Raw genomic sequence first — 25,185 nt, forward strand, 5'->3', positions numbered from 1 at the left:
GAGAGTTAGGTACGGGAAAGAACTGTTAGCCTTGCCAGAGATACCCACATTCCATGAAAGGCTGCATTCAAAGGAATCTTAGTCAAGTTGCTTTGGCCTCACAAACCCAAACGTGTGTGGACAGAGAGGGAGAGGAGGTGGGGGCGGGCGCGGTGTGTGTGTGTGTGTGTGTGTGTGTGTGTGTGTGAGAGAGAGAGAATGAATGTGTGTGAGAGGATGAGAGATAAAGTAGAATTGTACTCAACCACTACATAGTGTATGTTATTGTCTTACACGGTGATGATAAAGGAATGGCTTGGCTTGGTATAGTGGCTCAGTGGTTAGCACTGATGCCTCAAGGCACCAGGGACCCAGGTTCAATTTCCCCCCTTAGGCGATTTTCCGTGTGGAGTTTGTACATTCTCCCTGTGTCTGTGTGGGCGATCTCCATGTGCTCCGGTCTCTTTCCACAGCCCGAAGTGGATTGGCCAAGCTAAATTGCCCATGTTGTCCAGGATTGTCCAGGCTAGGTAGATTGGCCATGGGAAATGTAGGGTTACATGGATAGGATAGGAATGGGTCTGGGTAGGATGCTCTTCAAAGGTTTGGAGTGCACACGATGGGCCGAATGGTTAATGCTCCATTGGGCCAAGTACCAGAATGGTGACACTTACAGAATGGGATGACAGCAAAGGGTCAAAACCAGTGGAGAAGACTAGTGAGGAGAAACAAACAGTAGAAGGGAAACAGACACAGGCTTGGACACCATTTTCTCGTCAGCAATATGACAGTCATGCTCAAAGACACAACACTCTGTGCGCATCACCGTGCAGTACTTCTATTCATCTGCACTCAATGGTTGGGAACATTTGTTTCTATGGCATTTCATATTAATTTCAAGCCCCATTTTAGAATGCAAACGCAAATCTTACACGGAGATCTCTGAGCCATGCTAAGGGATTGCCGGATTGTTGGAGAGGGTGCCTGTTAGCTGGAACTCTAACCTGAAGCCCTATCTGCACCCTCAGGTGGATATAGCTGCACCACACGGTCAGGAGGCAAGATCAGAGTCCAGTCTGCCCGGGTGGTGGAGGCAGTAAACACAAACATTTTACAAGCACTCGAAGCACCATGACCTACGAGGTTAGTATGGACCGGGAGTCACGACATGGGATTGGGCTTGGTCGCTCTTTGCTGGCCAGCATGGAGACAGCAAGTCGAATGGCCTTCATCCGTGCTGCAAACTTCTATCACTTCGTGCCTGTCCTGTGAGCCCTGCAGCATTTTTGACCAAGAGGATAGGGAGGACTCAATGCCCTGGGCAATACTGACAGCTAAACCAACATCACCACCACAGGTTCACTGGTTAATTCTCCTGTGGATGGAGTTCCATATTAGCTACAAAACCTACACAACCACTAGGCACTGCACTTCAACAGGAGTCAAATGGCAGCAAGGTGCTTTCAGATATTCTGAGCACAGCTGGTTTATTTTCTATCCCTCACAGAACTGCACTTGTACCTCACTCACTTTCTCAAGACTCTCAATGTGAAAAGGATACATAAGGATTAGACTCTGAAGGTAATCCATTGAGTTCAAATATATTCAACAGGTCATAATACTGTCCGTGAATGTCTCCGCAAATGGTAATGGACTCTTTCTGAAAGAGAAACCAGTCAGCTTAGTATAAATGTGGAACAGAGGCACAGATAGAATAGACAGACAATCAAACCTTTTGCTATCAGAAAACGACAGAGGAGTCTCTAAGGCCATGGGCAGTTTGTACAGTAATGGTCTCATTCAAGTAACATCTGACAAAAAGACTCATTGGCCAGAAACATCACTCTGTTTCGCTCTCCATGGTTGATAAGTGACCAGCTGAGTATCTCCACCATTTGTTCCTTTTAGATCAGGATGCTTCTTGATAGATGTTGACCAGGGTGGCAGTAATAGGAGGCCCTTAACTGTCCTCAGCACGTGCTGCCCAAACTAAATTAGTTACAGTGACCTCAACTATAAAATGTGAGACAGGCAACCAGAGTTGTGTTTCGCCAGGATGTTGATGTCCTGAAACTCTCAGGCACATGGACTGGTGGGCGAGACTCAAGAGGGTTGGAATTGCCCTGGAGTAGCTAGGGAGCAGTTTCTTCCAGGAAGAAAAAAAAATCAAGGGGGTTAAACTTTAAACAAACAGAATTGCAAAAATGCAGCAGGAAAATGTTAGACACCATTGGTTCAAAGAAGTTCTTCTACCTACTACCCCCCCAACCCACCACACCCCACATCAGCACAACCTTCGACTGTCACACAGCAGCTTTTGTACTGGCAGATCACCTTTGGTGGACAAGGAGGCCAAGTATTTGCACAGAAAATTGGGATATTGTCAAAATCCTCACACAGCACTGCACAATAGCAGACATCTACTCCACATTGCTTTAATACAGCGGCACATCTTGAGCTTTTGCTCCTCCCTGTGGGTTCTGTATTATAGAACCCAATAACACAGAAGGGGACATTCAGCGCATTGGGTCAGTCCTTTGGAAGAGTCATGCAATTCATCCCTTTCCTCTTTATTAAAGGAACAAGAGTGGATCATTCAGCCCTTCAAGCTATTCTGGATCATGGCTGATCATTTGCTGCAACACCATATTCTTGTGCTAGTCCCATACCCCTTGACGTATTCAGTAAGTAAAAATCCATCAATCTCTATTTTGACTCTCAGAGTTCAGTGATAGAGAATTCCAAATATTCACTACCCTCTGCACCCAGACACTTCTCCTCATAGAATCCCTATAGCGTGGAAGCAGGCCAATTGGCACATCGAGTCCACACTGACCCTCCGAAGAGCATCCCACCCACACCCACCCCTCCTAATCTATCCCTGTAACCCCATATTTTCCACGGCCAATCCATCTAACCTGCACATTCTTGCAATCCAAAATGACTTAACTCTAATCTGCAACTCTAATGTGCCCCTGGTTCTAAACCTCACATCCAGGGAGACATCTTTTCCGCACCTACTATGTTGATCTCTCTCAATTTTTTTTTGAAGTTTCTGTGAGTTTCAGTTTCTCCTTTTTCTAAACTCCAGAGAATACAGGCCCAGTCACCTCAATGTCTCCTCACAGGATAGTCTGCACCATCCCAGGTGTCAACTTGGTGAACCTCCACAGCACTCTATCCCTATCTATGAGAAAAGGACCAGATATGTACACAAAACTTCAGGAGCAATCTTCCCAGTGTTCTATACAAACAAAGCTTGTTTTGTTCCTATATTCAAATCTTTTCGTGATAAAGGATAACACATGGTTTGACTTCCCAATTACTTGAAATTAGTGACACAAAACCATCACTAGTTCCAACCCATCTGTGTCCACAGAAGGACTACAAGTCAATCAAAGTCCTTACCTCACTGAGCGTGATTTCAACTAAACTCGGGAGTTTTGATAAGACTTCTTTCACTTGAACCAGAATCTGTAAAAGACGACAAAATAAATCAGGAACATGAGGGAAACAGAACCAATGCTCCTGTCGGAAAGAGGCTACGTGTGTGCCGTTTCTGTGATGTATTCTGCATGTGCATTATTTCACAAAATTCTTTGAAGGCACAGAAAATTGACCACACAACTAAATTCAAAAGATAACATCGGAATGGACTATAAACAGGAGATAGAGTCACTGAGTCATACACTACGGAAACAGACCTTCTGGTCCGACTCACCATGCCAACCAGGTTTCTAGTCCCATTTGCCTGCGTTTAGCCTATATTCCTCCAAACCTTTCCTATCCATATACCTGTCTAAATGTCTTTTAGATGTTGTAATTGTATTCACCTCTACCACTTCCTCTGGCAGTTCGTTCCACATACTCATCACCCTCTGAAAAAGTTGCTCTTCAGGCCCCTTTTAAATTTTCCCCTTTCACCTTAAACCTACGCCCTCTAGTTTTGGAGTGCCCTATCTGAGGTAAAGACCTTGGCTCTGCCATCAACTATCTTCATGGTCACCTCTTCAAAACATTTAGTTAAGTTTATCAGGCATGTTTTCCCACGTTCAAAGCCATGACGACTCTCTAAGCAGTCCTTGCCTTTCCAAATGCAGGTAAATCCTGTCTCTCAGAATACTTGGAGGGGATTAAAAAAGGATTAAAACATTGGGCTCAAAATGTTAATTCTATTCCTGTCTCTGTACATGCTGCCAGATCTGTTGAGTTTCTCCAGCATGTGTCTTAATTTCCCTCAGTATAAAAGAGAACGAAGAGAGAAAGAGAGGGGGAGAACAAGGCGAGAGGGGGAGAACAAGGCGAGAGGGGGAGAACAAGGCGAGAGGGGGAGAACAAGGCGAGAGGGGGAGAACAAGGCGAGAGGGGGAGAACAAAGCGAGAGGGGGAGAACAAGGCGAGAGGGGGAGAACAAGGCGAGAGGGGGAGAACAAGGCGAGAGGGGGAGAACAAGGCGAGAGGGGGAGAACAAGGCGAGAGGGGGAGAACAAGGCGAGAGGGGGAGAACAAGGCGAGAGGGGGAGAACAAAGCGAGAGGGGGAGAACAAAGCGAGAGGGGGGAGAACAAAGCGAGAGGGGGGAGAACAAAGCGAGAGGGGGAGAACAAAGCGAGAGGGGGAGAACAAAGCGAGAGGGGGAGAACAAAGCGAGAGGGGGAGAACAAAGCGAGAGGGGGAGAACAAAGCGAGAGGGGGAGAACAAAGCGAGAGGGGGAGAACAAAGCGAGAGGGGGAGAACAAAGCGAGAGGGGGAGAACAAAGCGAGAGGGGGAGAACAAAGCGAGAGGGGGAGAACAAAGCGAGAGGGGGAGAACAAAGCGAGAGGGGGAGAACAAAGCGAGAGGGGGAGAACAAAGCGAGAGGGGGAGAACAAAGCGAGAGGGGGAGAACAAAGCGAGAGGGGGAGAACAAAGCGAGAGGGGGAGAACAAAGCGAGAGGGGGAGAACAAAGCGAGAGGGGGAGAACAAAGCGAGAGGGGGAGAACAAAGCGAGAGGGGGAGAACAAAGCGAGAGGGGGAGAACAAAGCGAGAGGGGGAGAACAAAGCGAGAGGGGGAGAACAAAGCGAGAGGGGGAGAACAAAGCGAGAGGGGGAGAACAAAGCGAGAGGGGGAGAACAAAGCGAGAGGGGGAGAACAAAGCGAGAGGGGGAGAACAAAGCGAGAGGGGGAGAACAAAGCGAGAGGGGGAGAACAAAGCGAGAGGGGGAGAACAAAGCGAGAGGGGGAGAACAAAGCGAGAGGGGGAGAACAAAGCGAGAGGGGGAGAACAAAGCGAGAGGGGGAGAACAAAGCGAGAGGGGGAGAACAAAGCGAGAGGGGGAGAACAAAGCGAGAGGGGGAGAACAAAGCGAGAGGGGGAGAACAAAGCGAGAGGGGGAGAACAAAGCGAGAGGGGGAGAACAAAGCGAGAGGGGGAGAACAAAGCGAGAGGGGGAGAACAAAGCGAGAGGGGGAGAACAAAGCGAGAGGGGGAGAACAAAGCGAGAGGGGGAGAACAAAGCGAGAGGGGGAGAACAAAGCGAGAGGGGGAGAACAAAGCGAGAGGGGAGAACAAAGCGAGAGGGGGAGAACAAAGCGAGAGGGGGAGAACAAAGCGAGAGGGGGAGAACAAAGCGAGAGGGGGAGAACAAAGCGAGAGGGGGAGAACAAAGCGAGAGGGGGAGAACAAAGCGAGAGGGGGAGAACAAAGCGAGAGGGGGAGAACAAAGCGAGAGGGGGAGAACAAAGCGAGAGGGGGAGAACAAAGCGAGAGGGGGAGAACAAAGCGAGAGGGGGAGAACAAAGCGAGAGGGGGAGAACAAAGCGAGAGGGGGAGAACAAAGCGAGAGGGGGAGAACAAAGCGAGAGGGGGAGAACAAAGCGAGAGGGGGAGAACAAAGCGAGAGGGGGGAGAACAAAGCGAGAGGGGGAGAACAAAGCGAGAGGGGGAGAACAAAGCGAGAGGGGGAGAACAAAGCGAGAGGGGGAGAACAAAGCGAGAGGGGGAGAACAAAGCGAGAGGGGGAGAACAAAGCGAGAGGGGGAGAACAAAGCGAGAGGGGGAGAACAAAGCGAGAGGGGGAGAACAAAGCGAGAGGGGGAGAACAAAGCGAGAGGGGGAGAACAAAGCGAGAGGGGGAGAACAAAGCGAGAGGGGGGAGAACAAAGCGAGAGGGGGAGAACAAAGCGAGAGGGGGAGAACAAAGCGAGAGGGGGAGAACAAAGCGAGAGGGGGAGAACAAAGCGAGAGGGGGGAGAACAAAGCGAGAGGGGGAGAACAAAGCGAGAGGGGGAGAACAAAGCGAGAGGGGGAGAACAAAGCGAGAGGGGGAGAACAAAGCGAGAGGGGGAGAACAAAGCGAGAGGGGGAGAACAAAGCGAGAGGGGGAGAACAAAGCGAGAGGGGGAGAACAAAGCGAGAGGGGGAGAACAAAGCGAGAGGGGGAGAACAAAGCGAGAGGGGGAGAACAAAGCGAGAGGGGGGAGAACAAAGCGAGAGGGGGAGAACAAAGCGAGAGGGGGAGAACAAAGCGAGAGGGGGAGAACAAAGCGAGAGGGGGAGAACAAAGCGAGAGGGGGAGAACAAAGCGAGAGGGGGAGAACAAAGCGAGAGGGGGAGAACAAAGCGAGAGGGGGAGAACAAAGCGAGAGGGGGAGAACAAAGCGAGAGGGGGAGAACAAAGCGAGAGGGGGAGAACAAAGCGAGAGGGGGAGAACAAAGCGAGAGGGGGGAGAACAAAGCGAGAGGGGGAGAACAAAGCGAGAGGGGGAGAACAAAGCGAGAGGGGGAGAACAAAGCGAGAGGGGGAGAACAAAGCGAGAGGGGGAGAACAAAGCGAGAGGGGGAGAACAAAGCGAGAGGGGGAGAACAAAGCGAGAGGGGGAGAACAAAGCGAGAGGGGGAGAACAAAGCGAGAGGGGGAGAACAAAGCGAGAGGGGGAGAACAAAGCGAGAGGGGGAGAACAAAGCGAGAGGGGGAGAACAAAGCGAGAGGGGGAGAACAAAGCGAGAGGGGGAGAACAAAGCGAGAGGGGGAGAACAAAGCGAGAGGGGGAGAACAAAGCGAGAGGGGGAGAACAAAGCGAGAGGGGGAGAACAAAGCGAGAGGGGGGAGAACAAAGCGAGAGGGGGAGAACAAAGCGAGAGGGGGAGAACAAAGCGAGAGGGGGAGAACAAAGCGAGAGGGGGAGAACAAAGCGAGAGGGGGAGAACAAAGCGAGAGGGGGAGAACAAAGCGAGAGGGGGAGAACAAAGCGAGAGGGGGAGAACAAAGCGAGAGGGGGAGAACAAAGCGAGAGGGGGAGAACAAAGCGAGAGGGGGAGAACAAAGCGAGAGGGGGAGAACAAAGCGAGAGGGGGAGAACAAAGCGAGAGGGGGAGAACAAAGCGAGAGGGGGAGAACAAAGCGAGAGGGGGAGAACAAAGCGAGAGGGGGAGAACAAAGCGAGAGGGGGAGAACAAAGCGAGAGGGGGAGAACAAAGCGAGAGGGGGAGAACAAAGCGAGAGGGGGAGAACAAAGCGAGAGGGGGAGAACAAAGCGAGAGGGGGAGAACAAAGCGAGAGGGGGAGAACAAAGCGAGAGGGGGAGAACAAAGCGAGAGGGGGAGAACAAAGCGAGAGGGGGAGAACAAAGCGAGAGGGGGAGAACAAAGCGAGAGGGGGAGAACAAAGCGAGAGGGGGAGAACAAAGCGAGAGGGGGAGAACAAAGCGAGAGGGGGAGAACAAAGCGAGAGGGGGAGAACAAAGCGAGAGGGGGAGAACAAAGCGAGAGGGGGAGAACAAAGCGAGAGGGGGAGAACAAAGCGAGAGGGGGAGAACAAAGCGAGAGGGGGAGAACAAAGCGAGAGGGGGAGAACAAAGCGAGAGGGGGAGAACAAAGCGAGAGGGGGAGAACAAAGCGAGAGGGGGAGAACAAAGCGAGAGGGGGAGAACAAAGCGAGAGGGGGAGAACAAAGCGAGAGGGGGAGAACAAAGCGAGAGGGGGAGAACAAAGCGAGAGGGGGAGAACAAAGCGAGAGGGGGAGAACAAAGCGAGAGGGGGAGAACAAAGCGAGAGGGGGAGAACAAAGCGAGAGGGGGGAGAACAAAGCGAGAGGGGGAGAACAAAGCGAGAGGGGGAGAACAAAGCGAGAGGGGGAGAACAAAGCGAGAGGGGGAGAACAAAGCGAGAGGGGGAGAACAAAGCGAGAGGGGGAGAACAAAGCGAGAGGGGGAGAACAAAGCGAGAGGGGGAGAACAAAGCGAGAGGGGGAGAACAAAGCGAGAGGGGGAGAACAAAGCGAGAGGGGGAGAACAAAGCGAGAGGGGGAGAACAAAGCGAGAGGGGGAGAACAAAGCGAGAGGGGGAGAACAAAGCGAGAGGGGGAGAACAAAGCGAGAGGGGGAGAACAAAGCGAGAGGGGGAGAACAAAGCGAGAGGGGGAGAACAAAGCGAGAGGGGGAGAACAAAGCGAGAGGGGGAGAACAAAGCGAGAGGGGGAGAACAAAGCGAGAGGGGGAGAACAAAGCGAGAGGGGGAGAACAAAGCGAGAGGGGGAGAACAAAGCGAGAGGGGGAGAACAAAGCGAGAGGGGGAGAACAAAGCGAGAGGGGGAGAACAAAGCGAGAGGGGGAGAACAAAGCGAGAGGGGGAGAACAAAGCGAGAGGGGGAGAACAAAGCGAGAGGGGGAGAACAAGCGAGAGGGGGAGAACAAAGCGAGAGGGGGAGAACAAAGCGAGAGGGGGAGAACAAAGCGAGAGGGGGAGAACAAAGCGAGAGGGGGAGAACAAAGCGAGAGGGGGAGAACAAAGCGAGAGGGGGAGAACAAAGCGAGAGGGGGAGAACAAAGCGAGAGGGGGAGAACAAAGCGAGAGGGGGAGAACAAAGCGAGAGGGGGAGAACAAAGCGAGAGGGGGAGAACAAAGCGAGAGGGGGAGAACAAAGCGAGAGGGGGAGAACAAAGCGAGAGGGGGAGAACAAAGCGAGAGGGGGAGAACAAAGCGAGAGGGGGAGAACAAAGCGAGAGGGGGAGAACAAAGCGAGAGGGGGAGAACAAAGCGAGAGGGGGAGAACAAAGCGAGAGGGGGAGAACAAAGCGAGAGGGGGAGAACAAAGCGAGAGGGGGAGAACAAAGCGAGAGGGGGAGAACAAAGCGAGAGGGGGAGAACAAAGCGAGAGGGGGAGAACAAAGCGAGAGGGGGAGAACAAAGCGAGAGGGGGAGAACAAAGCGAGAGGGGGAGAACAAAGCGAGAGGGGGAGAACAAAGCGAGAGGGGGAGAACAAAGCGAGAGGGGGAGAACAAAGCGAGAGGGGGAGAACAAAGCGAGAGGGGGAGAACAAAGCGAGAGGGGGAGAACAAAGCGAGAGGGGGAGAACAAAGCGAGAGGGGGAGAACAAAGCGAGAGGGGGAGAACAAAGCGAGAGGGGGAGAACAAAGCGAGAGGGGGAGAACAAAGCGAGAGGGGGAGAACAAAGCGAGAGGGGGAGAACAAAGCGAGAGGGGGAGAACAAAGCGAGAGGGGGAGAACAAAGCGAGAGGGGGAGAACAAAGCGAGAGGGGGAGAACAAAGCGAGAGGGGGAGAACAAAGCGAGAGGGGGAGAACAAAGCGAGAGGGGGAGAACAAAGCGAGAGGGGGAGAACAAAGCGAGAGGGGGAGAACAAAGCGAGAGGGGGAGAACAAAGCGAGAGGGGGAGAACAAAGCGAGAGGGGGAGAACAAAGCGAGAGGGGGAGAACAAAGCGAGAGGGGGAGAACAAAGCGAGAGGGGGAGAACAAAGCGAGAGGGGGAGAACAAAGCGAGAGGGGGAGAACAAAGCGAGAGGGGGAGAACAAAGCGAGAGGGGGAGAACAAAGCGAGAGGGGGAGAACAAAGCGAGAGGGGGAGAACAAAGCGAGAGGGGGAGAACAAAGCGAGAGGGGGAGAACAAAGCGAGAGGGGGAGAACAAAGCGAGAGGGGGAGAACAAAGCGAGAGGGGGAGAACAAAGCGAGAGGGGGAGAACAAAGCGAGAGGGGGAGAACAAAGCGAGAGGGGGAGAACAAAGCGAGAGGGGGAGAACAAAGCGAGAGGGGGAGAACAAAGCGAGAGGGGGAGAACAAAGCGAGAGGGGGAGAACAAAGCGAGAGGGGGAGAACAAAGCGAGAGGGGGAGAACAAAGCGAGAGGGGGAGAACAAAGCGAGAGGGGGAGAACAAAGCGAGAGGGGGAGAACAAAGCGAGAGGGGGAGAACAAAGCGAGAGGGGGAGAACAAAGCGAGAGGGGGAGAACAAAGCGAGAGGGGGAGAACAAAGCGAGAGGGGGAGAACAAAGCGAGAGGGGGAGAACAAAGCGAGAGGGGGAGAACAAAGCGAGAGGGGGAGAACAAAGCGAGAGGGGGAGAACAAAGCGAGAGGGGGAGAACAAAGCGAGAGGGGGAGAACAAAGCGAGAGGGGGAGAACAAAGCGAGAGGGGGAGAACAAAGCGAGAGGGGGAGAACAAAGCGAGAGGGGGAGAACAAAGCGAGAGGGGGAGAACAAAGCGAGAGGGGGAGAACAAAGCGAGAGGGGGAGAACAAAGCGAGAGGGGGAGAACAAAGCGAGAGGGGGAGAACAAAGCGAGAGGGGGAGAACAAAGCGAGAGGGGGAGAACAAAGCGAGAGGGGGAGAACAAAGCGAGAGGGGGAGAACAAAGCGAGAGGGGGAGAACAAAGCGAGAGGGGGAGAACAAAGCGAGAGGGGGAGAACAAAGCGAGAGGGGGAGAACAAAGCGAGAGGGGGAGAACAAAGCGAGAGGGGGAGAACAAAGCGAGAGGGGGAGAACAAAGCGAGAGGGGGAGAACAAAGCGAGAGGGGGAGAACAAAGCGAGAGGGGGAGAACAAAGCGAGAGGGGGAGAACAAAGCGAGAGGGGGAGAACAAAGCGAGAGGGGGAGAACAAAGCGAGAGGGGGAGAACAAAGCGAGAGGGGGAGAACAAAGCGAGAGGGGGAGAACAAAGCGAGAGGGGGAGAACAAAGCGAGAGGGGGAGAACAAAGCGAGAGGGGGAGAACAAAGCGAGAGGGGGAGAACAAAGCGAGAGGGGGAGAACAAAGCGAGAGGGGGAGAACAAAGCGAGAGGGGGAGAACAAAGCGAGAGGGGGAGAACAAAGCGAGAGGGGGAGAACAAAGCGAGAGGGGGAGAACAAAGCGAGAGGGGGAGAACAAAGCGAGAGGGGGAGAACAAAGCGAGAGGGGGAGAACAAAGCGAGAGGGGGAGAACAAAGCGAGAGGGGGAGAACAAAGCGAGAGGGGGAGAACAAAGCGAGAGGGGGAGAACAAAGCGAGAGGGGGAGAACAAAGCGAGAGGGGGAGAACAAAGCGAGAGGGGGAGAACAAAGCGAGAGGGGGAGAACAAAGCGAGAGGGGGAGAACAAAGCGAGAGGGGGAGAACAAAGCGAGAGGGGGAGAACAAAGCGAGAGGGGGAGAACAAAGCGAGAGGGGGAGAACAAAGCGAGAGGGGGAGAACAAAGCGAGAGGGGGAGAACAAAGCGAGAGGGGGAGAACAAAGCGAGAGGGGGAGAACAAAGCGAGAGGGGGAGAACAAAGCGAGAGGGGGAGAACAAAGCGAGAGGGGGAGAACAAAGCGAGAGGGGGAGAACAAAGCGAGAGGGGGAGAACAAAGCGAGAGGGGGAGAACAAAGCGAGAGGGGGAGAACAAAGCGAGAGGGGGAGAACAAAGCGAGAGGGGGAGAACAAAGCGAGAGGGGGAGAACAAAGCGAGAGGGGGAGAACAAAGCGAGAGGGGGAGAACAAAGCGAGAGGGGGAGAACAAAGCGAGAGGGGGAGAACAAAGCGAGAGGGGGAGAACAAAGCGAGAGGGGGAGAACAAAGCGAGAGGGGGAGAACAAAGCGAGAGGGGGAGAACAAAGCGAGAGGGGGAGAACAAAGCGAGAGGGGGAGAACAAAGCGAGAGGGGGAGAACAAAGCGAGAGGGGGGAGAACAAAGCGAGAGGGGGAGAACAAAGCGAGGGGGGGAGAACAAAGCGAGAGGGGGAGAACAAAGCGAGAGGGGGTGAGAACAAAGCGAGAGGGGGAGAACAAAGCGAGAGGGGGAGAACAAAGCGAGAGGGGGGAGAACAAAGCGAGAGGGGGAGAACAAAGCGAGAGGTGGGAGAACAAAGCGAGAGGGGGAGAACAAAGCGAGAGGGGGAGAACAAAGCGCGAGGGGGAGAACAAAGCGAGAGGGGGAGAACAAAGCGAGAGGGGGAGAACAAAGCGAGAGGGGGAGAACAAAGCGAGAGGGGGAGAACAAAGCGAGAGGGGGAGAACAAAGCGAGAGGGGGAGAACAAAGCGAGAGGGGGAGAACAAAGCGAGAGGGGGAGAACAAAGCGAGAGGGGGAGAACAAAGCGAGAGGGGGAGAACAAAGCGAGAGGGGGAGAACAAAGCGAGAGGGGGAGAACAAAGCGAGAGGGGGAGAAAAAAGCGAGAGGGGGAGAACAAAGCGAGAGGGGGAGAACAAAGCGAGAGGGGGAGAACAAAGCGAGAGGGGGAGAACAAAGCGAGAGGGGGAGAACAAAGCGAGAGGGGGAGAACAAAGCGAGAGGGGGAGAACAAAGCGAGAGGGGGAGAACAAAGCGAGAGGGGGAGAACAAAGCGAGAGGGGGGAGAACAAAGCGAGAGGGAGAACAAAGCGAGAGGGGGAGAACAAAGCGAGAGGGGGAGAACAAAGCGAGAGGGGGAGAACAAAGCGAGAGGGGGAGAACAAAGCGAGAGGGGGAGAACAAAGCGAGAGGGGGAGAACAAAGCGAGAGGGGGAGAACAAAGCGAGAGGGGGAGAACAAAGCGAGAGGGGGAGAACAAAGCGAGAGGGGGAGAACAAAGCGAGAGGGGGAGAACAAAGCGAGAGGGGGAGAACAAAGCGAGAGGGGGAGAACAAAGCGAGAGGGGGAGAACAAAGCGAGAGGGGGAGAACAAAGCGAGAGGGGGAGAACAAAGCGAGAGGGGGAGAACAAAGCGAGAGGGGGAGAACAAAGCGAGAGGGGGAGAACAAAGCGAGAGGGGGAGAACAAAGCGAGAGGGGGAGAACAAAGCGAGAGGGGGAGAACAAAGCGAGAGGGGGAGAACAAAGCGAGAGGGGGAGAACAAAGCGAGAGGGGGAGAACAAAGCGAGAGGGGGAGAACAAAGCGAGAGGGGGAGAACAAAGCGAGAGGGGGAGAACAAAGCGAGAGGGGGAGAACAAAGCGAGAGGGGGAGAACAAAGCGAGAGGGGGAGAACAAAGCGAGAGGGGGAGAACAAAGCGAGAGGGGGAGAACAAAGCGAGAGGGGGAGAACAAAGCGAGAGGGGGAGAACAAAGCGAGAGGGGGAGAACAAAGCGAGAGGGGGAGAACAAAGCGAGAGGGGGAGAACAAAGCGAGAGGGGAGAACAAAGCGAGAGGGGGGAACAAAGCGAGAGGGGGAGAACAAAGCGAGAGGGGGAGAACAAAGCGAGAGGGGGAGAACAAAGCGAGAGGGGGAGAACAAAGCGAGAGGGGGAGAACAAAGCGAGAGGGGGAGAACAAAGCGAGAGGGGGAGAACAAAGCGAGAGGGGAGAACAAAGCGAGAGGGGGAGAACAAAGCGAGAGGGGAGAACAAAGCGAGAGGGGGAGAACAAAGCGAGAGGGGGAGAACAAAGCGAGAGGGGGAGAACAAAGCGAGAGGGGGAGAACAAAGCGAGAGGGGGAGAACAAAGCGAGAGGGGGAGAACAAAGCGAGAGGGGGAGAACAAAGCGAGAGGGGGAGAACAAAGCGAGAGGGGGAGAACAAAGCGAGAGGGGGAGAACAAAGCGAGAGGGGGAGAACAAAGCGAGAGGGGGAGAACAAAGCGAGAGGGGGAGAACAAAGCGAGAGGGGGAGAACAAAGCGAGAGGGGGAGAACAAAGCGAGAGGGGGAGAACAAAGCGAGAGGGGGAGAACAAAGCGAGAGGGGGAGAACAAAGCGAGAGGGGGAGAACAGAGAGAGAGAGGGAGAACAGAGAGAGAGAGGGAGAACAGAGAGAGAGGGAGAACAGAGAGAGAGAGAGAGGGAGAACGAGAGAGAGAGGGAGAACGAGAGAGAGAGGGAGAATGAAGAGAGAGAGGGAGAACGAAGAGAGAGAGAGAGAGAGGGAGAACGGAGAGAGAGAGGGAGAACGGAGAGAGAGAGAGGGAGAACGGAGAGAGAGAGGGAGAACGGAGAGAGAGAGAGGGAGAACGAAGAGAGAGAGAGGGAGAACGGAGAGAGAGAGGGAGAACGGAGAGAGAGAGGGAGAACGAAGAGAGAGAGGGAGAACGGAGAGAGAGAGGGAGAACGGAGAGAGAGAGGGAGAACAGAGAGAGAGAGGGAGAACAGAGAGAGAGGGAGAACAGAGAGAGAGAGAGGGAGAACGGAGAGAGAGAGGGAGAACGGAGAGAGAGAGGGAGAACGGAGAGAGAGAGGGAGAACGGAGAGAGAGAGGGAGAACGGAGAGAGAGAGGGAGAACGGAGAGAGAGAGGGAGAACGGAGAGAGAGTGGGAGAACGGAGAGAGAGAGTGGGAGAACGAAGAGAGAGAGGGAGAACGGAGAGAGAGAGGGAGAACGGAGAGAGAGAGGGAGAACGGAGAGAGAGAGGGAGAACGGAGAGAGAGAGGGAGAACGGAGAGAGAGAGGGAGAACGGAGAGAGAGAGGGAGAACGGAGAGAGAGAGGGAGAACGAAGAGAGAGAGGGAGAACGAAGAGAGAGAGGGAGAACGGAGAGAGAGAGGGAGAACAGAGAGAGAGGGAGAACAGAGAGAGAGAGGGAGAACAGAGAGAGAGAGGGAGAACGGAGAGAGAGAGGGAGAACAGAGAGAGAGAGAGGGAGAACGGAGAGAGAGAGGGAGAACGGAGAGAGAGAGAGAGAGAGGGAGAACGAAGAGAGAGAGAGGGAGAACGAAGAGAGAGAGAGAGAGAGGGAGAACGAAGAGAGAGAGAGGGAGAATGGAGAGAGAGAGGGAGAACGGAGAGAGAGAGGGAGAACGGAGAGAGAGAGGGAGAACGGAGAGAGAGAGGGAGAACGGAGAGAGAGAGAGAGAGAGGGAGAACGAAGAGAGAGAGAGAGAGAGGGAGAACGAAGAGAGAGAGAGGGAGAACAAAGAGAGAGAGAGGGAGAATGGAGAGAGAGAGGGAGAACGAAGAGAGAGAGAGGGAGAACGAAGAGAGAGAGAGGGAGAACGGAGAGCGAGAGGGAGAACGGAGAGAGAGAGGGAGAACGAAGAGAGAGAGAGGGAGAACGAAGAGAGAGAGAGGGAGAACGAAGAGAGAGAAAAGAGAGCGACAGAAAGAAAGCACAAGAAAGAACAGAAAGCAAGAGAAAAAAGCACGAGAAAAAAAGAGAGGGAGAGAAGAGAAAACGAGAGAAATGAGGGAGAGAGAGAAAAAAAGAGAAAGAGCGCACCCAAGTGAACTAGGGTTGAAGTATATCGTCATAGTGACTTCAGCACAGAAGGATGTGCCTCTTTGTCGGCAGGTTTTGAACTGCTCGTAAGCCACAGCCTCTCTTGCAGGCCAGTTTAACTTGTTAGACTGCCAATGTACTTGGCAAGTTTTACCAGGTGTCTAAATGAAACTTTCCCAGCAACGTGATGATCTTCTAAATATAGTTGTTCCAAAAAGAAGCATTAAAGGCTCGAAGCCAGTAAAAACCTCCCATCAAAAATAAAGTTGTTGCCATGGAAAGGCAGGTAAGGAGCAGGATTATGATACAATATATTAAACCTTTAAATAGGTGAGAAGGAAGCGGAAATAAGGAAGAGAAATGAAACATGAAAGGGAGAGAACACTGAGACAATATTAATAAGCATATTTCCACAAGTTTTACTGCTGTAAATGACGGCTAATGTTTCAAGGTCATAATGTGGGAGCTGTAAATCAATCAATAAAACAGACCGGATTATGACAACTTGTATTTCACACAGTGCCTTTAGGTTAGTAAAGTTTATGTGGTGCGTTATAAAAATAAGACAAAACAAGAGCGCCTGTTGTTTCTGTGCTTCTGTCACACTGCTCTGGGTAAGCCATGATATTGAAGATTTTCAATCTTGTGCCATGTTATCCTGCCATCACCTGGTTACAATGTGCTAGAACAAGCCTTTGAAATGGACCCAACAGCAGAATCACCTTCCAACTCAAGTGGGAAAACATCCACGCTGCTGCATGCTCCCAGTGGGTACAAGTTGTAAATTTAGGTTAGATGGAGTGTGCAACACAGCACATAAAAGAACTGAAAGCTAATGCCAGTAATAGTGACCGTGAAACTTCATTGATCATGGGTAAAAAAAATCCTTTAGAGAAGGAAGTCTGCTCTGCTTACCTGGGGCCTGGACTGTGTGCGACTCCAGACCCACAGTTAAGTGTCAAGCACAATGCTATGTTCTGAAATGACCTAGCAGGCCACTCAGTTCAAGGGCATTTAGAGATGGACAACAAATACCTGCCTGGCCAGCATTGGGAGTTTTGACCCATAGATCAATGCAGGTGTTTAGGCTCCACACAAACCACCCCCAACTCCCAGCCAAATCTTCCAAATTGATCTCTAACCTTCTCTTTCTCCTCACGTGCTTGTCGAGAATCCCCGAGTGCTGTTTGTTTTTTTCACAAAGGTTCATTCAAGGGATGTGGTGTAACCGGCTAGGTCAGCATTCATTGTGCATTCTCAACTGCCTAGAGGGCAATTAAGAATTAGCGTGTTGCATGTAGGCCCAACCTTAAGTTTGTCTCTCTCACTCCTTGAGGTAGCAAGCTCCACGTTTGCAGCACTTTCTGGATAAGGAAGCTCCTCCTGACTTGCTTACTGAACTCTCCAGGGAAATTCTTAGATTTGTTTCGATCCCACCCATAAGGGGGAACATTTTCTCCTAAGTCTACAGCAGCCAACTGAACAATAGTCTTCAAACTCTCTTCCGAGATACTCCCCAGCCTTCACTTTTCTAAACACTTTTCCCCAAGCGGTTCAATGTTTTCAGACCTTCTCAGTTCTACGATCGCAAATGGAAGCCAGATCACCTTTCCTGATGTGGAAACCAGCAAAGGATGACAACTCAAAAGCTCAAGTACGCTCATCAACCAGGAAGCATGAGCATTTGGCCACAACGCTCAAAGTCATTACTTCCCAGACTGCATGGGTAAGTCCCTAGGGAAAGCCTGAGAAAGACTGGACAGTGGACTGGACACAAAGAGTGAGTGAGTACAATATGTAGTGTCAAGAATAGTCACAAACAGCAAAGACATAGGATGAGTAATGGAAACAGAAGAGACCAGAACCAATTAGTAGGAGCACCTTACCGTTAGACGAATGAGCCACACTGTCAATAAACACATCAGTCTTCCACGGCATGCCCAGGGTCTGCTGTTAACTACCGCGATTGGAGAAAGCAACAGCTCCTTACCTGATAAGCACATTTTCTGTGCAATTTCTTCTGATCTTTAAACCACTGCATTAGCTCTTTCATGAACTTTAAAGTGACTTTCCCATCTTCCAGTTTGGGACCGGTATAATCATCTTCGATTGCTAAATACAAAATTAAAGGTGGGAGACTGAGAGATGATGACATAATCAGCATCAAAAAATGCATTACATCTTCCCTTCTTTATTTGGGCATAGCTGGAAAGGTCAGCATTTGTCATCCATCCAACTGGGGACGGATAATGCTAACCCAGCCAACAATGCCTCCATCCTATGAAAGTAACTGTATTAAGGTGTGGTGAGCCACTGCAGTCTTGCACCCACAGTGCTACTAGGGCAGTCGTTACAAGACTTTGACCCAGTAATAGTGAAGGTACAGCACAATGCAGTTCCAAATTAGGTGCCAGGCTTGGAGGGGATATAGTTCTAAATCAGGCTAGTGTGCGGCTTGTGAGGGCAATGTCCAGGTGATGTTTCCTATGGATTATGTTCTGCTTGTCCTGTCACAGGTTTGGAAGGTGTTGAAGGAGCCTTGGTGTGTTGCTGCAGTCCATCCTGAGGATATTGCAGATTGCTGCCACGTTGCTCCAGCGTCCGGCACAGTGAATGCTGGAGGATGGGTAGCTTTGTTTTGGATGTCAAGATTTGAGTGTTGTCAAAGCTTCAGTCATCCAAGCAACTGGAAGTCAGGATGTGAATCACTCTCTACACAACTCCTGCTCTATGACCAGCTCTTGCAGCCAGACTATTTGTGTCCAAGTGTTTGGTCAAGGGTGATCCTAAGGATGCCAATAGAGGCTTCGGTGTTGGCAATGCAATTGAATGTCAAGAGGGGTTGATCAGATTTCTTGCTATTTGAACCCAATAGGAATTGGAGAACGAGGGAAGGCAAGTATAAAATACAAGAGGGAGTAATTTTGATGGCACAAAACATTTTTTTTTCCCACAAAAGTTATCAAACATGCAGCAGACTGATAAATAGGAATTTACCACAAACTGTCAAAAGGGTAGCCGACAAAGTCCTCAGAGCAGAGGTCACCTCGAGTTACTGAAGGTAGGTAAGGAGGGAGTGGGGAAATCAAGTACATATTACTTGATACAAATAACCTGCAGATCCCTGGTGATTTCAAGTTTCTCTTCACATATCTAGATTTTTATCCCTTTTTTTGGTTACTTAGGAGATTGCATGACCAGGATGGGGAAGTGGGATGCGAGAGAAGGAGTCGTCAGCAAATTGTTGCATCTGGTCATCTCCTGACCTTTCATGTGTTTGTTAACAGCATAGCTGTGACATCCACTGTCTGGGATCACCTATGGAGAGGGGGACTAGTGCCAGCAGAACCAACAGTAGAGGCAAAGGATTAGCAGAAGCAGCAGTGAGAGAGATGAGACCTTGGAAAAGAATCAAGCTCCCATCACATTGTAAACAAATAAGAGCCTATTGCCACAAGCCATCTTCAGTGACCCCTATCCTAGGAGACTGACATAACAGCACAATAGCAGAACAGTCATGTTAATAGATTTGTAATTCAGAGATCCAAGTTCAAACCTCACCACGTAGTTGGTCATTTAAATTGAGTCAATCTTTTAAATCAGCAATAAAAAGTTATGGTGACCACAATTACCAGATTGTTTTAAAAATCCATGCCCAGGAGGAACTTGCTACCCTTACCCAGTTGACTTTTAACTGCATTCTGAAATGGCCCAGCAAGTCTGACACTGGTTCAAGAAGTTGGATCACCACCATCTTATCAAAGGGGCAATCAGGAACAGTCAATAAACACTGGTTTTGCCAGAGACATCCCGATTCCTTTCATGAATAAATGTTTAAAAACCTTTTTGAGGGTGGAAGGTGAGAGAGCAGGTTGTACTGCACGTCATCTACTCAGCAACACGAAAGAGAATGCTTTTATCTCAAACACTGCAAATGCTATTTCTAAGGGGGAAAAGGGGAATTTATTCAGGCAGTTATCCCTCAAACCGCACTTAAAAATTGGTCTGTATATTTTCAGCCCCCTGGCTGGGCAGAAGCTTTCTTGTCCCAACTTTGAAGGTTACTCTGGGAACCAAACCTATTTATTTTTAGACGAGTTAAAGCCACAAGCATCATAACAACTTGTGATATCAAGTCAACAACTCACAACAGCGTTCAGGGGCACCAGCTGAGAGGTGAAAGATGAGGGAGAGCAGCAAAAAGTTCATGGAAATGAGAACACAAAATAGGAGACACCTCAAATACTACAACAGTGAGGTCTTAATTTGCCAATCCAAGCTCCCATCCAGTAAAAAAGAAAAGTTAGTCTTTTGCACTGAATTTAGATAGGAATTTGCATCCCTGTCACTATTACCACTTGTTTACTTCTCTGATGGTAGAAATGGCATGCTGGTTCCTTGGATGCTGAGTACACTTCATTGTCTCTCATTCATGGCCGATCTTCACAACAACACTAACAGCAAGGAAAACTGGACCACAACAATTACCTAAGGTTTGGGCACTCACAGGTTTAAACAAAAAGCACTGGGTAGCAAACAAGAACTGGAACACCAGCTGATTTCCCCATTGCAAAAACCAAAAGGCACAAACTGTAACAAGCACTCACCTAGCCAGAACATACTCATGTCACCCAGCCACCTGACAGCAACAAGCACAAACTGAAGAGGAAACCCTGGATTTCCCAAATTGGGGGGAAGCCACTGAAAATGCCGCCTGTCAGATCACGTCACTCTCTGCATCAGGAGAGGGACCATTAGCTGCTCCCAGATAACCAAGGCAGTAGATTGAAAAGAGACTTTTCAGATGAATTTATAATCATGGACCCTGACCTACATCAATTCTATAACACAACAGTGTTTCTTTCAGGACAAGCTTGTATTTTTGTGTCCTTGCTTTGAGCTTTAGTATATTAGATTAGGTTACTTACAGCATGGAAACAGGCCCTTCAGCCCAACAAGTCCACACTGACCCGCCGAAGCACCCTTACATTTACCCCGTCACCTAACACTATGGGCAATTTAGCATGGCCAATTCACCAGACCTGCACATCTTTGGACTGTGGGAGGAAACCGGAGCACCCAGAGCAAACCCACGCAAACACGGGGAGAATGTGCAAACTCCACACAGACAGTTGCCCGAGGTGGGAATTGAACCTGGGTCTCTGGCACTGTGAGGCAGCAGTGCTAACCACTGTGCCACCGCCCAAAACTTGAGCATCTTAAAAACTTTCCTCTCCTGGCACCCTCCTGCAGCTTTGATAACTTTGGACCTCTCGGGCTATTCACGTGCTAGTCAGCACTTTCACATACATGGCCCCTTCAGAGGTTAGACAGCCAGTCCACTCTTCGGGACACACATACAGGAGTCTCGCACAGCCCCTATCAAGTCCACCACTTATTCACATACTGTTTCACTACTTCACAGACCCCTGGAATGTCTCCATGGATATTCACCATTGAGACATGCAGATTGCAAAATCTGAGGTCCAAGTCTTGCCCTGAACTAATGCAGCTGAGCTGAGCACAGCTGCAGAATGGGAAGGGGCAAATGGTCTCAGGAAATGCAGGAGGAAAAAAAAATCCTGAAGAAGGGCTCATGCCCGAAACGTTGATTCTCCTGCTCCTTGGATGCTGCCTGACCTGCTGCGCTTTTCCAGCAACACATTTTCAGGGAAAAACAAAATCAGCCAAAGTTCACACAATGCTTTCTGTGGGCAAATCTCTGAGCAGCACTTATCTTCAAAACAGAAGAAAGAGTAACAGTAACTCAAGGGCGTACTTGAGGTATCCTGGAACCTGTACCCAGCAAGACTCAGCATCATCAGGAAACGTGCCAAAAGAACCTGTGGTGAAATGAGAACGTTTTACATAAAAAAAAGCTGCGCTGAGCCAAACAGCACTGCCTGAAGGGATGGTGAAAGCAGACCCAACAGGAACTTTCAAAAAGCAATTGGGTCAAATTAGACAGCTCTTTTGATGGGCAGACAGGGGCACAATGGGTCAAATGGCCCGTTTCTGGGTGAAATAGTTCTAATAAAACAGAAAATGCAGTCAGAGCTTGATTCAAACATAGGTTCAGTGTGAAACATGAAGTCTCCATTCTTAAAACAGACAGTCTAAAATACTTACTCATACTCTCTATGTCTAAAGAGTCCACTACTGATCTCTTCAGTTCATCGTTTGCTATTGCACGTTCAAATGCTTTCTGTTTGACAATTTTGTTACATTCTTGGTATTTCATTTTAGCATCTTTATCGTTTGGCTTCACCTTAACGACCTGCAACAGAGCAGAAAGAGACAAAGGTTATAACTGAATGCAAATCTAATAAAGGGATTCATTTCCTGAAGAAACAGGTTATGCCATTTCACCAAAAATTCAAAGCAAAGTCTGAAGTGGGAAAAGGCCATTCTGCCCATCAAGTCTGCTCCTTCTAAAGTTACAATATTCTGCTCTCCCTTCCCTCTCAAATCTATTGATCTAATTGTCACTAAATTGCATGGGAATCAGTTAGTTCAGTTGGCTGGATGGCTGGTGTGCAATGCAGAGTAACACCAACGGTGTGGGTTAAATTCCTGCACCAGCTGGGGTTACAATGAAGAACTCTCCTTCTTAACCTCTCCCCTTGCCTGAGATATAGTGACCCTCAGTTTAACCACCAGTCATCACTCGGGAATGTGAGGAGCCCCATAGTCTGGCACGATTATGGTCATTTTACGTTTTTTTACTCTTAGTTGCAGGAACAGAGGAAAAGTCCAGTGATGAAGAAACTGACTTTATCGCCAAGACATTGCAGCCAAAGCTACCAACTGGATTTTCTTTTTGTTTGAATTGATTTCAGGATAACTTTATGAAGAACAACCTAATGCAAAGCCATCATTCACAGATCAAAAGTTGTCTGGCTCACTCACATCTGAGCATCGTCAACAGGCCAATTTCATGCCAAAGCTCATTTGAAAAATCACAAGCAGCACAGTACATGATCCACCGTGTGCGCAACTCTGAAACCAATGGAACTGGCTCCTACCAGGGCATCAGATCAATAGCCAACAGACAGGCACTCATAACACCCAGCTCTGTTCAACCTCAGTTTGCTAGGATGCAAGCTGCAATTCACTTCCCTCAGTTCATATGGATACACTACAAAAATGGCATATTTTTTCATTTTACTTTACACACACTTCAAATATATTTAGCAATCACGCCTTTGTGCATCTGGACTGAACTTTCCATGTGAATTTAACAAGACATTAAAAAGGGTTCACTCAGACTGTCCTGAAACGGTTACATTTCAGATTGGAAACCGTCTTAACTCTTGGAAATGCACAGGAAAGTCTTTAACCATAAGCACATAGGAGCCTTAAACACTCAGTGAATAGCAAAATTACAAGGCCAACAAGTAAGCAAACACGGACAAGAAAACAAAGCAGAAGTATGAAACCCACCTTCAAACTAAAGCTGTGAAGATGACCGTGAGTGAGCAGCAATGTCGTGGGGTAAGGCGGGATCAAAAGTCTGCTGCTAAAATAAGTTACAAATACACCCAACCTGGATTTATAACAACTGACTGAACACAATGATTTTCTATTAAGCTTTTACTGAAGATTCATCACCCTTCTAGTTCCACTTTAAATACCATGACAGTTCAGTGCATGCTCCAAACCATGCACTGTAGCAACGGTTTAAAAACAAACACTGCCAGCGCTTCGAGAATCTGCTGGAGAGTGACACACTCAATATGTGAATCAAACTGGCACAAAGGACCAACATCAGGAGTCAGTCAAAAACAAGAACATCTAAACTTACACATCGGCTTGCTTTTTTAATAAACTTACAGTGCAATAACAGGACTGCCTGAGTGCAAGGCTTCCCTCAGTTCGGAGCAGAGGTGTTTGTGTGGATGAGCGGGATGACATCTTGTTTGAATACTATGAACTCACTGCACTTCCAAATACCAAATGCAAGCCATCCTACAAAACGCTTCCCTCCCACCACGTTGCTTGTGTTCACAGCTTCAAGTTCCACACATCTTTTTTAAATCTCTCCTCGTTAACTGGTCAGGGCCCTGTAAAGATTCAGTTGTTTACGGATCTGCGTGACTAACCGGGGAATTTCAGAGGGCTTTGCAGTAAACTAGCATGCAGGTACAGCAAGTAATGAAGGCAAATGGAATCTTGGCATTTATCGCTAAAGGAAGAGAGTATAAAGGTAACAAAGTGTTGCTGCAACTGAACAAGACGTCAAGGAGATCACAATTGGAGTACTGCATACAATACAGGTCGCTTTGAGAAGGAATTTAGCTATATTGGAGGCAGTTCAGAGCATGTTCACTTGATCGATTCCAAACAGGGGGTTGTCTAATAAAGAGAGGAGACTGAGCAGTTTGGGCCTTTCCTTTCTAAAGTTTAGAAGAACGACAGGAGATTTAATTGAGGTGTATGAGATGCTAAAGGTGATTGACAAGGTGGACATGGAAAGGATGTTTCCTCATGTGGCGCAACGTAGAACAAGAGGTCATAGTTTTAGGATCAGGGCTAGCAGCTTTATAACAGAAATGGGGAGAGATTATTTCTCTCAAAGGGTCACGAATCTGTGGAATACAGTGGATGCTGGGACAATGTGTAAAGTTAAGGGGAATATAGACAGATTTTTAATTTGTAATGGGTTGAGGGGTAATGTAGAGTAAACAAGAAAGTGGAGTTGAGGCCAAGATGAGATCAGCCACAATCAGATCAAATGGCAGAACCAGGGCTGAATTGCTTAGTCCTGCTCTTAGTTCTTATTAGCCAGGTCTGTAGGGTGGAGGCAGACAAAAGCCAAACCCCATTATGATGGCCCCCATGTTCAAATAACTGCACTGAATCAACAACCAAACAGTTTTATGGACCCTAACATGTTAATATATTTAGGAAAAGAGAAAATGACAAACTGAATTAATAACAAAACAAACACAAGGCTCACAATCACAACAGATAAATAACAAGGAGGAAGAAATGCACATTCACATATTACCAAGCACATCTGCAGGATAGCCCAAAGTAGTCTCCAGCTAATGAATTGCATATGAAACGCTGTCACACATACAGGAAAATGCATGCGCACAGCCAGGTCCCACAAACAGTTCTGGTGCTACTTAAAAGGTAAAACTGGTCACTTGTCACAAAAGTTGGAGAGGATCCTGGTAATCATCTCTGCTCTATGTGGCAAAACAAAGGGATGTAATGATCCAGCGGTATTACGGCTTGACTATTAATCCAGAGATCCAGGTAATGGTCTGGGGACGTGCCATAGCAGATGGTGGAATTTGAATTCAATAAAAATCTGGAATTAAGAGTCTAATGATGACCATGAATCCATTGCTGATTGTCAGAAAAACCCATCTGTGTCACTAATGTCCTTTAGGGAAGAAAAATGCCATCCTTACCTGATCTGGCTACATGTGACTCCAGACCCACAGCAATGTGGTTGGCTCAACCACTCTCTACAGCAATTAGGGATGGCAATAAGTGCTGGGCCTAGCCAGGGACATCCTAATGCTGTAAATGTATGAAAATAACGAACCACAGGGTCTTTTAAATACATGGCTCTGACATGACCGCTCAGTTGAAAGCGACATCTGAAAATGCAGGACACCCCAAGTACTCCACTAGTCATGACTAATCCTCCAGTCCCAAAATGAAGCTGAAACTCTCACCTTCTGATTTAGAGGTGAATATACTGCCATCCACTATGCCAAACAGGCTAATACCCACTCTTCAATAAAATCTGCGTGAAGGTATAAATCCTCCCTTCTGTGAAGTTTAGAAATTTATAATCTAACCGCCTGGACACACAGAGCCCATACAAAA

At 49.7% G+C, this 25,185-nt stretch overlaps 1 protein-coding gene across 1 annotated transcript in view; it reads right to left on the reverse strand.

Annotated features, from left to right (window-relative positions):
* Positions 1-25,185, reverse strand: part of ppp5c (protein phosphatase 5, catalytic subunit) — a 54,021-nt gene that overhangs the window by 16,487 nt on the left and 12,349 nt on the right. Inside the window, exons 3-6 of the mRNA XM_060856078.1 lie at positions 21,469-21,616; positions 17,330-17,451; positions 3,388-3,453; positions 1,541-1,639 (exon numbers count right to left, since the gene is read on the reverse strand). Of these exons, the coding sequence (XP_060712061.1) occupies positions 1,541-1,639; positions 3,388-3,453; positions 17,330-17,451; positions 21,469-21,616 (435 nt within the window). The remainder of the gene's footprint in view (positions 1-1,540; positions 1,640-3,387; positions 3,454-17,329; positions 17,452-21,468; positions 21,617-25,185) is intronic.

This window comes from Hemiscyllium ocellatum, chromosome 47, assembly GCF_020745735.1.
Source record: "Hemiscyllium ocellatum isolate sHemOce1 chromosome 47, sHemOce1.pat.X.cur, whole genome shotgun sequence".
Taxonomy (NCBI): Eukaryota; Metazoa; Chordata; class Chondrichthyes; order Orectolobiformes; family Hemiscylliidae; genus Hemiscyllium; species Hemiscyllium ocellatum.